Source organism: Ornithorhynchus anatinus, chromosome 5 (genome assembly GCF_004115215.2).
Source record: "Ornithorhynchus anatinus isolate Pmale09 chromosome 5, mOrnAna1.pri.v4, whole genome shotgun sequence".
NCBI classification, from domain to species: domain Eukaryota; kingdom Metazoa; phylum Chordata; class Mammalia; order Monotremata; family Ornithorhynchidae; genus Ornithorhynchus; species Ornithorhynchus anatinus.
This window is the reverse complement of record NC_041732.1, coordinates 36,056,158-36,070,264: the sequence shown is the minus strand read 5'-3', so window position 1 is coordinate 36,070,264 and position 14,107 is coordinate 36,056,158. Positions and strand designations below refer to the sequence as shown.

The 14,107-nt window shown below is 42.5% G+C and overlaps 1 protein-coding gene across 2 annotated transcripts in view; it reads right to left on the bottom strand.

Annotated features, from left to right (window-relative positions):
* UNC5D (unc-5 netrin receptor D) overlaps window positions 1-14,107 on the bottom strand; it is a 532,332-nt gene that overhangs the window by 207,076 nt on the left and 311,149 nt on the right. For both annotated transcript variants that reach the window (XM_029066199.2, XM_029066200.2), the window contains exon 3: window positions 8,145-8,288. In XM_029066199.2, the coding sequence (XP_028922032.1) occupies window positions 8,145-8,288 (144 nt within the window). The remainder of the gene's footprint in view (window positions 1-8,144; window positions 8,289-14,107) is intronic.

The window sequence follows — 14,107 nt, the reverse complement described above, 5'->3', positions numbered from 1 at the left end:
ATGGCTCCCTCAGCCACACTTTCAAGATTATCCTTGTTCTGGAATATCACTTCAATGAAACTCATTCCCATCAAGGCCAACAGCATGACCTAGTGGCAAGAGCACGGGGTTGGGAGTCAGAGGACGTGGGTTCTAATCTGAGCTTTGCCACTTGTGTGCTGTGTGACCTCGGAAAAGTCACTTAATTTCTCTGTGCCTCAGTCACCTTATCTGTAAAATGGGGATTAAGAACTGTGAGCACCATGTGGGACAACCTGATTAGCTTGTATCTATCCCAGAGCTTAGAACACTGCTTGGTACATAGTAAGCACTTAACAAATACCATTATTATTATTATTATTATTAGTGGAAAGAGCAAGAGACTCATTTAGGAGATCAGGAATCTGGTCCAAGTTCTGCCATAGTTCTGCTCTTGGAAAAGTCACTTGCTCAAATCACTGGTACTTACTGAGTACTTTTGTTCAAGGTATTTGCTAAACAATTAATATGCCCCAGGCACTTTACTAAACTTTAGGGTAAATATATGCTACTCAGGTTGGACACAGTCCATGTGTCTCACTGGGCTCAAAGTTTTAATCCCGATTTTACAGTTCAGGTAAATGGGGCACAGAAAAGTTAAGTGACTTTCCCAAGGTCACACAGCAGAAACGTGGTGGAGTCGGGATAACCCAGGTCCTTCTTCATTCATTCATTCAATCGTACTAATTGAGTGCTTACTGTGTGCAGAGAACTGTACCAAGCGCTTGGAAAATACAATTCGGTAACAGATAGAGACAATCCCTTGGTGTCATCCTTGACTCGACTCTCCCATTGACTCAGCTCTCTCTTTCACCCCACACATCCAATCCGTCACCAATGCCTGCAGGTCTCACCTTTACAATATCGCCAAGGTCCGCCCTTTCCTCTCCAACCAAACGGCTATCTTACTGGTACAAGCTCTCATAATATCCCCGCTGGATTACTGTGTCAGCCTGCTCTCTGATCTCCCTTCCTTCTGTCTCTCCTTGCTCCAGTCTATTCTTCATTCCACTGCCCAGATCATCTTCCTGCAGAAACGCTCTGGGCGTGTCACTCCCCTTCTCAAAAACCTCCAGTGGTTGCCTATCAACCTCCGCATGAAACAAAAACTTCTCACTCTGGGCTTCAAGGCTCTCCATCACCTTGCCCCCTCCTACCTCTCCTCCCTTCTCTCTTTCTGCTGCCCACTCCACTCCTCTGCTGCCCACCTCCTCACTGTCCCCTGTTCTCACCTATCCTGCCATGGACCCCTGGGCCACGTCCTCCCGCGGTCCTGGAATGCCCTCCCTCCTCACCTCCGCCAAACTAACTCTCTTCCCCTCTTCAAAGCCCTACTGAGAGTTCACCTCCTCCAAGAGACCTTCCCAGACTGAACTTCCCCTTTTCTCTCTGCTCCCTCTGCTCCCTCTCTGCCCCCCTTCACCTCCCCTCAACTAAGCCCCATTTCCCTGCTTTCCCTCTGCTCCTCCCCCTCTCCCTTTCCCTCAGCACTGTGCTCATTTGTATATATTTTTATTATCCTATTTATTTTGTAAATGAGGTGTACATCCCCTTGATTCTATTTACTGTGATTAAGTTGTCTTGTTTTTTGTCAGTCGGTCTCCCCCGATTAGACTGTAAGCCCGTCAATGGGCAGGGATTGTCTCTATCTGTTGCTGAATTGTACATTCCAAGCTTTTAGTACACTGCTCTGCACACAAAAAGTGCTAAATAAATACTATTGAATGAATGAATCCTTACCCAACAATGGGTTCACAGTCTAGAAGGGGGAAACAGACAATAAAACAAAACAAGTAGAAAGGCATCAGTACCATCAAAATAGATGAACAGAATTATAGATATATACACATCATTAATAAATAGAATAATAAATAAGTACAAGTATATACAAGTGCTGTGGGGAGGAGAGGGGGATAGAGCAGAGGGAGGGAGTAGGGGTGATGGGGAGGGGAGGACGAGGAAAGGAAAATGGGACCTCAGTCTGGGAAGGCCTCCTGGAGGAGGTGAGTTCTCAGGAGGTCTTTGAAGGGGGTAGAGAGCTAGTTTGGCAGATGTGAGGAGGGAGGGCCTTCCAGGCTGAAGGTAGGACGTGGGCCAGAGGTTGACAGCAGGATAGGCTAGAATGAGGCACAGTGAGGAGGTTAGCACCAGAGGAGTGGAGTGTGCGGGCTGGACGGTAGAAGGCAAGAAGGGAGGTAAAGTAGGAGGGGCAAGGTGATGGAGAGCTTTGAAGTCAATAGTGAGGAGTTTTTGCTTCATGCTAAGGTTGATAGGCAACTACTGGAGATTTTTTGAGGAGTGGATTTACATGCCCAGAGCATTTCTGTAGAAAGGTAACCTGGGCAGCAGAGTGAAGTATAGACTGAGGTGGGGAGAGACAGGAGGATGGGAGATCAGAAAGGAGGTTGATGCAGTAATCCAGTCAGGATATGATGAGGGATTGTACCAACAAGGTAGCGGTTTGGATGGAGAGGAAAGGGTGGATCTTGGCGATGTGAAGGTGAGACTGGCAGGTTTTGGTGGTGGGCTTGTGAGACAGGAAGGATGGTAGTGCTGTCCACAGTGATGGGAAAGTCAGGGAGAGGACAGGGTTTGGGAGGGAGGATAAGGAGCTCAGTCTTAGACATGTTGAGTCCTGAATCCTAGGTTCTGAGTCCTAGTCCCGTGCTCCATCCATTAGACCATGCTGCCTCCCTTTTACTTGGGTAGTGCACTCTAATAAGAACTTGGAAGAGTACAATAGAATTAGTAGACACAAACCCTGCCCTCAAAGAGCTTAAAATCTACCAGAGAAGATAAACACTAAAGTCAGTTTCATATATGGGGAAGAACAGACTGTGTCTGTTGTGATTATCTTGCATCTAGTTCAGTCAGTAGCAAATTTAGTACAGAGTAAGCACTGAAGCCCAGAATTAAAAGAGAAAGCGAGGTATGGAAGACAGTGATAGGCACAACAGCATCAATGACCATTTATGTTCTCCTTCCTTTACCCAGGGTTGAAGGTCAAAATTGTTTAAAAAAACATGACTCATTTAATTTACTCCAAACTGTACCATTCGACTGAATTGAGGGAGAATAAGCAATTAAGATGACTAAATATGCTCCTCCTATTAAGTCCATTTAAAGGAAAAAGAAATGGTAGAAACACTTTCCAAGCTATCACTGTTTCCACTACGTGTATATTTGTTCTACTCTCAAAACAGAAAAAGCTTAGCACAAGGCAGTTTCCCTTTTTATTTGATATACATGGATGACTCTCTTGTGAGCCACATAGTACAACCAAGCCCTCAATATTGGTATTATTGGAGGAGAGGGATAGTGTGGATAAGGGAAATCAATAGCTGATGCCAAATTTTATTTTGTGTGTTTGCATCTCCTTAAGCATTTAAGAGATGCTAAGGAGTAAGCCCCTTGAGGGCAGGGATATTGTCTACTTACTCTAGTGTACCTTCCAGGTGCTCAGTACAGTGATCTACAAACAGTAGCCCCCGAATAAATACCAATGTGTGAATAGCAACACTGACTGATGGTCAGCATCATTTCCCATTCATTCCATCCCTAGGTAGGTTCCCCAAATGAACAAAGCATCTAAAAAGGCAATAACTAAAGCAACGGTAAAAATGAGAGAGATAAGGGGCTCAGGTAACCCACAAATCATATAAATTGTCTCTGGATGACTGTCACCTGAAGCTGCCAATAAACAAAAACTGGGGTTATGTGGCCCATTAGGTAGATTCTGGGGAACAAATTACCCCATCTCACCCCAGACCTTATTCACTTCATCTCTCATGCTCCTTTTATGCTGCTGTGTTAAAAAAGTAATTTTAACACGCAGGGAAAAAAAATCAATAAAAATTCAATTCGAAATAATAGTCCTTGGCTGCACAGCAACACCAGGGAGTTATCAGCTCATTCAATGTTATGGCAGTTAATGCAATGAAATAAAAATAATTTACTCATTCAAACCAAATCAGCTGACAAAAAAATCATAGTCATTTGTGAAGACTGAAAAGGAATAGCCTTAACGTCCCATTAATTTACCCAAGTCTACTGGTATTCAAATCAACTGTCAAAATCTGCCCAATAAGCCCCATTTCAAGGTAACACAAAGCAATGTTTGTCTATTGAAAGGAACTCAGTTTAGCCAGATCCAGATTTTATTACTTTCTAGAATTTTTTAACTGTAAATCATATTGCTAAATAATTATACAATCTTGGGTGAAATACCATTTAATAGTTGACACCTTGGATTCCTCTAAATAGCATGATCAAAAAGTAGTCTGAGATTAATCAAAGAGTCTTCTCATTATATCTATTGAAGGCTTGGTAACAAACTCTGAAATAGTTTATAATTTGTTAAACTAGGCCTCAAGGAATGCAAAAACTAGCTGGCCATTCAACCAAAGAGGAAATAGCAAAGCCATAAGACAAATCCAAAAGAGCTTCAAGGCGCAGTCCATTCATTTAATTCAAAAACATCACTATTTCCATTGGGCTTGCCACCATCCCTTTCCGTGTGATCAATCAATCAGTGGTATTTACTGAGCGCTTACTGTGTGCAGAGAGCTGTACTAAGCAGTTGGGAGAGTATAACACAATTCGTAGACACTTTCCCTGTCCATGAGGAGCTTATATTCTAGAGGGGGAGACAGGCATTAATACAAATAAATAAATTATGGCTATGTAAGTGTTTTGGGCCTAAGAATGGGAGGACTATCAGGTGCTTAAAGGATAAGTGCATCGATGCTACTGAACTCAGAGTTGGTCAAATAGCTTTTGGAAACAAGTGTTGAAATCAGGTAACCACTATTTTGTTTATACCTCTTTCATCCTCTCCCATGTTTACTTCCAGGTTGCTTAGGGCTTCTGGGTAGGAAAGGAGAGAAATTTTGAAATAACCTTCAGCCCTCATATACTGCGATCACCCTTCCAGTGAACTGTGACTTGGAGGAGAAGTCAGGAGCTAAGTCAGCCCAAGACATTGCTTCTTCAGTCACTGAGCGGTAGCTACATTTGAAGTTCACAGGGCTCATTATTCTTCACTTGCCATGGTTATAGCTGTCCCTTTAGCTTTCAAAAAGAGGTGAAACTGACCTCCTAAGAAGATCCACTAGCATTCCCATGATGCTGTATCAGATATACCTATATGATTAGAGTGATTATGGTGGTAGCAAGGATTTCCCAAGCCTTAAGTGAGGATGGTGAAGAGTTACTTTTTCCTTACATTGCTAAAGGACATTTTGAGGTGCAACTTCAACAGCCAGTCTACTTGAATTCCACTCTCTAAGCCTCTTATTTAGGATTCAGCTGTTTTCAGTGATTTTCTTTAAGCACAGTTTAATACTTTTCCAGGAAAACTCACGTAGGGGGTGGATAGAATGCTTACTTAGTTCCATAAAATATGAGGAAAGATTGGGCAGGTTTGGGCACAGGCCACAGGGCTCTGGGACTAAAGGAGTCTTCATGGACTGCACAAGGAAGTTGAAAAGAAGAAAGGAAAGAGAATGGTGAAAAGACTGGGCCAACTGCATAATGTTTAAAAACAAAAAATAACCAATCATGAAAAATGGAGTATTTTGCAACTTGAAAACAAAACAACCATAGAAAATAACAGATGCAGTAGTGTGCCTTTCTAAATTAGCCTTGAAGGAACCAAACAAACCCACAAAGTCATGTGGCAGTGAGGTCCAGGAGACTGTCAAATGCCAAACACTGTGGAGTTTTCTGCTTTTGGGAATTTTTTTAAGTATTAAAAAAAAATCACTTTTGAGATCCAGTCTTGGTTTTTCCCAACCCCAGGCTGTTAACTGGATACCCAGCATCTCCCTAGCATATTATGGAAACAGAGCATTGATGAAAACAAAGATGACAGAATGCATTTGCTCTCAAAAATTCATTCTGGTAGCTACTTGGACATCTGCTTGGGCTGAAACTGTGAGCCCCATGAAGGACAAGTAGTCTCTCAAACTTGATCTTATAACTAAGCAGCACTTAGTACACTTCTTGACACATAGCCCTTAAAAAATACCAATTTTTTTAGCATTAATAATAATATTACCTAACAATAGAAAGGCTATGACTTTGACAGGGATTATCTTGATTATAATTGCTAATCATTTTTAAAGAAAAAAATAACCCACTTCCTCTGGCGCATGTGTAATAAGTAAAGGTGGGAAATGCTAAAGCTTACAATGTCTATGACTAGTTGGTAATTTGTAGGAAGAGAAGCAATGTGGCCTTGTGTGAAGAGTATGGACCTAGCCACTTGCCTGCTGTGTTACCTGGAGCAAGTTATTTAACTTCTCTGTGCTTCAGTTTCTTCTTCTGTAATAGGAGGATTAAATACCTATTCTCCCTCCCCCTGAGATTCAAGGTCCATGTGGGGCAGGGACTCTGTCTGACCTGATTAAGTGCTATATACCTTCGGTGGTTAGTACAGTACTTGGTCAAAGTAAGCAACCAACACATACCACTATCATTATTATTTTTGTTATTAGGATAAATTCACTTTTTTATTATACTGATTTTGTAGGAGTTACATGGGATTAAGATTTTTCTCATTCTCTTGTTACCTCTTTCCCATTCCAATTACAACAAACACAAATATCATCTTGATATCTTGATACATACAGCCGTTTTTAGCATGTCAGTAGGTCTGCTATTAATGAGTGGATAGCTATTTGTTACTTATTTCTGCAGTTAGGAAAATTTAATTTTGCTCCCAATGTACATATCTGCCTTCATTTTTGTTAGTTGAACATAAAGGACATCCTTCAAATAACTGAAATGACTCTGAGTGACCATATTTGAAGAAGCTAATATGGAGAGTGAAGTTTCTAGATCAGACCAACCAAAGCATATTGGCTGTGCAAATTTCACTTTCCAGAAACATTAAAAATTAACTCAGATAGGTTTGATAAATAAGGAACTCATCAGCTAATAGTTTTTATTTAACTAACCTCCTTCCCCTCCATCTCCCAGGCTCCACGTGACAATCACTGGCTCACCCCCACCCCCACCCACGCTAAAGGAGAATATAAATGTCATTTATGTTCAACTAACAAAAACGAAGGCAGATATGTACATTGGGAGCAAAATTAAATTTTCCTAGCTGCAGAAATAAGTAACAAATAGCTATCCACTCATTAATACCAGACCTACTGACATGCTAAAAACGGCTGTATGCATCATCTCAAGTAAATCTCTCATCTTGTGTTCTTTATGATACTGTACTCTCAAAAGGGCAGGGATTGCCTCTCTCTGTTGCTGAACTGTACTTTCCAAGAGCTTAGTACAGTGTTCTGCACACAGTAAGTGCTCAATAAATATGATTGAATGAATGAAAAGATGCTATTTTAATAAATCTAAAACAAATTTTATCCTCAGCCCTTTGATAGCCAAGGAAAAAGGTTATTTACCCTCCTGAGAATTCAGAGGTGCCTCCATGGTCATTTCCTTATGAAGTAAACCTCTTGTAGAACAGAAAGCTTATGAGAAAAACAACAATGCAGGAAACAAGCTGAAGCAGAAATATTATCATAAATTTTGGGGATTTGTAAACCCTCCAGGAAAATGGTTTTCTGTCTTTTTTCTGGCTGCCTCCACTCACCCATTCCTCTTACATCATGCTAATTCAGTTTTAAAACACATTTCCATGTTTTAAGATTCAGGGAGCAGATTTAACAGTGGGATATAAAAGATCCTTAATGCCTTTAATGTCTTTTTGCTGCTTCTGTCGAAAACCCAATAAAGAGACACTGCTCATTTTTCCCTGTAAATGCTCCTTGACCAACATCAGCAGTGTTGAACACATCCCAGCAGGTTTTCAACTGGAATTAGCCATCTTTGCTTGGCATTGTTGTGATACCAGCAATCTCCAATCCAAGCATAATCTCTTAGCAAAGCACAGGGGCTAAGTGCACTCCAGAGAAAATAAAACCTTAAAATGTACCACCACTAAGTGTATATGTACAGCCAATCTGCAGCCTCTTCCCACTCCCACTCATATTAGCATCTTGCTAGAAGACACTAAAATTGGGGCAAAGCATGATGTCTCCACACTTCAGCTGAATTTAACTTCTACCAAATGTTTGTGACCAAGCAACAGCAAAAATCAGACCACTTACATGCTATGCGGACGGAGGCTTTCCTGCTCTTGGAGGTGCCCAGGTGGCTCCATGCAACACACTGGCACCAGTAATCCTCAGGCCCATGAAAATCCTCCACCTGCTGCCTCGTGACATTGATGAACACCTCCCGAACCTTCAGGCCTGAAAGGGGAAGATACAGGAAATCAGCTGACACAGATGTCTTACTCAAGCAGAAAGTTAAGGTTAGCCAAACCTTTTCTTTTTAATTAAACAATTCTGTTTTTAATCAAGGCAACACTTTAATTACTGTGACAATAATATATTACTGCTAATTAAATTCTAACAGCTGAGTAGGCCAGAACATACAAGTTTAAAGAATTGCCAACCAATCTGGGCTTTGGGGCAATTTAATAATTGTCTCTCTGATTTTGTGTTTTCCCTTTGTGTGGGTGAGAGTGTTTGGGCTTTTATACTTCCATTAAACATGACAAAACACTAGTTCTGTGATCACTGATGAGATGCTGAGCATTTACAAGCCTACACCTGACTTTTTTGGGTCTCAGCTGTTGTAATATCAGACATCTTCTAGATTGTGGGCTAAAACTAGGACAAGAGGACAGGCAGTTAGATTATAAACTCCTTGAGAGAAGGGATCCAACTCCACTGTTTTAAACTTTCCCAAAAGCTCAGTACAGTGTTTGGCAAATAATAAGTGCTCAATAATTATTTACTGATTGATTGGTGTACTGTGGACTAAATTGAAGACCATAAATGTCAGAGATCACCAACAACTCCAAAATATTTCTTGGGAATGCTGGTTAAAGGAATCAATATTTTAAGTGAACTGTAAAACAAGTTTTAGTTCCACATGGAGATTTTCTGGTCATGGTTCATAGGCCTGGAAGGCAGGACACCATCTCTGCCGCTGCCCTGTTGGGTGTAACTGAGCAAATCAATTACCCTCCATCTGCCTCAGTTTTCTCATCTGATTAGCAACAAACTTTATTTGGAAATATAAGTTCATTTGTTGTCTTGGACACACACACAAAAAAAAATGGGACTAATGTTAAAAAATCATTTTGTGTTATAGTTAAAAAAAAAAACCCAGCTCATGAAAGAGAGAAAGATAGAGATTATCAATGAATGAATATTGCTTTGTTTTGCTATCTCCCCCTTTAAGACTGTGAACCCGTAAATGGGCAGTAATTGTCTCTATCTGTTGCCGAATAGTACATTCCAAGCGCTTTGTACAGTACTCTGCACACAGTAAGTACTCAATAAATTCAACTGAATTAAGGAATGAATATAAAAATTTTAAAGAGGAACTATTATCATTTACATAGAGCTGTAGCTCTCCCATAAGGAGATCCCTTCTAGACTGTAAGATCGTTATGGGCAGCAGGGGATGTGTCCACTACTTCTGATATATTACACGCTCCCAAGTGCTTAGCACAGTGCTCTACAAGTAGTAAGAGCTGAATAAATATCATTGGTTAATTTAAAGCTGCAGTGGAGGGCAGCTAGAGAAAAAGTTGCCACTGTTTCTTGATAAAGGAAAGAGTTTGAGGGGGATTATTCCTTTTAAAGACAGGAACTTCTTTGGCCAAGAAATAAGGATTCCTTTATGACACTTTGGGCCTGTAAGATACTGGGGTATAAGCAGTAGAGCAGATTGTTTCCCCAGTAAGTTTCAGGTTTCCCTAACAGATTCATATGGATCCATGGAACATTATCCATGTATGGCACAGGAAGACCTGAAATGCTTTATTAAGATTGCAAATAAGAAGCAATTGCCTCTTTACGGTATTTCTTTTATTCAATCAATTATATTTATTGAGCATTTACTATGTGTAGAGCACTGGAACAGTGTTCTGTACATATGGAAACAGAACTGGCAATATGCCACTTGGAATTAGGAAGCAGTAGAGTAATTGGGAAGTGAACTGGTCAGGAATACTCATTTGAAAACAGAACATATTTATTTTAGTCATTTCCTTTCAATCCTGCATATTCTCAAGATCCTAAGTTTATCTGGTTTGTATGTAAATGGATGGAAGTTGAATATCAAAATACTTCTTGCATTTGAGGTTTATAATAAACAGAAAGGGATTTCAAAACCTGAATTTCCTCTATTGGTTTTTGCTTAAACTCAGACAATATTAAAAACTCTCCCTTCTCCTTAGACTGAGCCTGATGAGGAACAGAGAGAGAATCTAACCTGATTATCTTCCATTCATTCATTCATTCAATAGTATTTATTGAGCGCTTACTATGTGCAGACCACTGTACTAAGCACTTGGAATGTACAATTCGGCAAGAGATGGAGACAATCCTTGCCCATTGACGGGCTTACAGTCTAATCGGGGGAGACAGACAAAAACCATAGCAATAAATAGAATCAAGGGGATGAACATCCCATTAACAAAATAAATAGGGTATTAAAAATATACAAATGAGCAGATGAGTACAGTGCTGAGGGGAGGGGAAGGAAGAGGGGGAGGAGCAGAGGGAAAAGGGGGGAAAGAGAGCTTAGCTGAGGGGAGGTGAAGTGGGGGGCAGAGAGGCAGCAGAGGGAGCAGAAGGAAAAGGGGAAGCTCAGTCTGAGGATGCCTCTTGGAGGAGGTGAGCTCTCAGTAGGGTTTTGAAGAGGGGAAGAGAGTTAGTTTGGTGGAGGTGAGGAGGGAGGGCATTCCAGGACAGTGGGAGGACATGGGCCAGGGGTTGACGGTGGGATAGGCGAGAATGGCAGATGTGAGGAGGTGGGCGGCAGAGGAGCAGAGCCTAAGGGTTGGGCAGTAGAAAGAGAGAAGGGAGGACAGGTAGGAGAGGACAAGGTGATGGAAAGCCCTGAAGCCTAGTGTAAGAAGTTTTTGTTTTGTGCGGAGGTTGATAGGCAACCACTGGAGGTTTTTAAGAAGGGGAGTGACATGCCCAGAGTGTTTCTGCAGGAAGATGAGCTGGCCAGTGAAATTAAGAATAGACTGGAGCGGGGAGAGACAGGAGGAAGGGAGATCAGAGAGAAGGCTGACACAATAATCCAGCCAGGATATTATGAGACTCTGTACCAGTAAGATGGCTGTTTGGGTGGAGAGGGAAGGGCGGATCTTGGCGATATTATAAAAGTGAGACCGGAAGGACTTGGTGACAGATTGGATGTGTGGGGCGAATGAGAGAGCTGAGTCAAGCATGACATCAAGGTTGCGGGCTTGAGAGACGGGAAGGATGGTCGTACCATCCACAGTGATAGGAAAGTCAGGAAGAGGACAGGGCTTGGGAGGGAAGATAAGGAGCTCAGTTTTGGACAGGTTGAGTTTTAGGTGGTGGGCAGACATCCAGGTAGAGATGTCTTGGAGGCAGGAGGAGATACGAGCCTGAAGGGAGGGGGAGAGGACGGGGCGGAGATATAGATTTGTGTGTCATCTGCATAGAGATGATAGTTGAAGCTGTGGGAGCGAATGAGTTCACCAAGGGAGTGAGTGTAGATGGACAACAGAAGAAGGCCAACAACTGACCCTTGAGGAACTCCTACAGTTAGAGGATGGGAGAGGGAGGGGGAGCCTGCGAAGGAGATCGAGAATGAACGGCCAGAAAGATAAGAAGAGAACCAGGAGAGGACGGAGTCCGTGAAGCCAAGGTGAGATAAGGTGTGGAGGAGAAGGGGATGGTCTACAGTGTCAAAGGCAGCTGAGAGGTCATTGAGGATTAGGATAGAGTAGGAGCCATTGGATTTGGCAAGAAGGAGGTCATGGGTGACCTTAGAGAGAGCAGTCTCGGTAGAGTGAAGGGGATGGAAGCCAGATTGGAGGGGGTCCAGGAGAGAATGGGTGTTCAGGAATTCTAGGCAGTGAGTGTAGACAACTCGTTCTAGGAGCTTGGAAAGGAAGGGTAGTAGGGAGATAGGGCGATAACGAAGGGGAAGTGGGGTCAAGAGAGGGTTTTATTTTGGATGGGGGAAACATGGGCATGTTTGAAGGCAGAGGGGAAGAAGCCATTGGAGAGTTAGTGCTTAAAGACAGAAGTTAAGGAAGGGAGGAGGGCAGGGGCAATGGTTTTAATAAGGTGAGAGGGAATGGGGTCCGAGGCTCAGGTGGAGGGGGTGGCACTTGCAAGGAGGGAGGAGATCTCTTCTGAGGATACTGCAGGGAAAGATGGGAAAGTAGGGGAGAGGGTTGAGGGAGGGGAGGCAGAAGGGGGAGGGGTGACTTTGGGGAGCTCAGACCTGACTGTGTTAATTTTCATGATGAAGTAGTTCTAGGCACAGTTCTAGGCACAGAGTAAGTGCTTATTACCATGATCATCATTATTATTACACTCTGCAAGGCAATGGGAAATTAATTTGTTCTTCCAATGAATAGTGTAGAAAGGGCCTACCATGAAGTCCTAACTACTATTAAACACTGAAAATCAGAATTCGGTGTTTCTTAATATGGGTTCTAGCTTGCTAGAGAACTAAACAGCTCAGTTAATTTTGACTTTTAGGTAAACTCAGTAGGAATACTCATCATCATCATCAGTTGTATTTATTCCCCACTTACTAAATGGCTTCTTCCCCACTGCTTTCACAAATTTACCACCTTCCACTATATTATGCACTTCCAAACAGTTAGTACAGTGCTCTGCACCAAGTGCTCAATAGATTCAATTGATTGATTGATTCATTGGGAGGGTGTAGATGGAGAATAGAATGGGATCCAGAACTAAGCCTTGTGGGACCCCTATAGTTAGGAGTTACGGCTTTAGGAAATGGAAGGGGTCAAAAAATCAGAAGATCCTCTGTGGGGGTATAGGAAATACTCGTGGGTAGGGCAAGTATGGGAGAGAAGGCACGTGAGGAGGTTGTGATCAGATAGAGGAATTTCAGAGTTGTTGAGTAGAGATGATTAGATCAAGTATGTGTCCACGTTGGTAGGGTGAGATGGATCAGGAGGTGGTGGAGTTAAGGAATGAGAGGAAGTGATAACAGAAGGATTGTTGGAAACATCCACAAAGATTTCAAAATCCCCAGGGATCAATTTGCAAATGGAAATAGAGATAAGGAATATGATAAATGGATGAAAATGGTTCACAAAGTTGGAGGTGGGGCCTGGGGAGAAGGTGGGGTGGATGATTAGAAGGTGGGGTGGGTGGTAAAGGAGATGGATGTGAGCTTCAAAAGAAGGAAACAGAGGGAGAATGATGTGAAAGTGGCACTGAGGAACTAGAAGGGAATCAACTCCTCCCTCTTTGCCAGTAAGTCTTGTAGAATAGAAGAAGCGGTGCTCCCTTTGGTAGAGAGCAGCTGGGAAGACAATATCAACTGGGGAGTGCCAGGTTTCAGCAATGACAAGAAGCAGCAGTGAATGAGTCAGAAACAGGTTAAGGATGATGGGAAGCTTTCACTAGATTGAATCCAGGGTTCCACAGGTTGTATCTGGTTGGGGCCTGATTGGGTTGGAGAAGAGGAATTCATTTATCCATTCAATCACATTTACTGAGTGCTCACTGTGTGCAGAGTACTGTACAAAGCACTTGGGAGATTACAATAAAACAATAAACAAACACATTCCCTGCCCACAACGAGCTTACAGTCTAGAGGGGAGAGACAGATATTAATATGAATAAATGAATTATAGGTATGTACATAGGTGCTGTGGAACTGGGGCGGGGGGGATGAACAAAGGGAGCAAGTCAGAACAATGCAGAAGGGAGTGGGAGAAGAGGAAGTGGGGGTTTAGGGAAGGCCTCTTGGAGGAGATGTGCCCTCAATAATGCTTTGAAGGGGGGGAGAATAATTGTCTGCCAGATTTGAGGAGGGAGGGTATTCCAGGCCAGGCCAGGCCAGAGGCAGGACGTGGGCAAGGGGTCGGCAGTGAGATGGACCAGTGCAAGATGGTTTTGACAGTTTGGGTGGAAGTGAGCTGACAGGGTTTAGTGCAAGAAGATGGGGAAGAGGCAGACTTTTCAAGAAGGATAGGGATGGAGTGTGGGGTCACTTTAAAGAATATTGCTGTTGATCACTC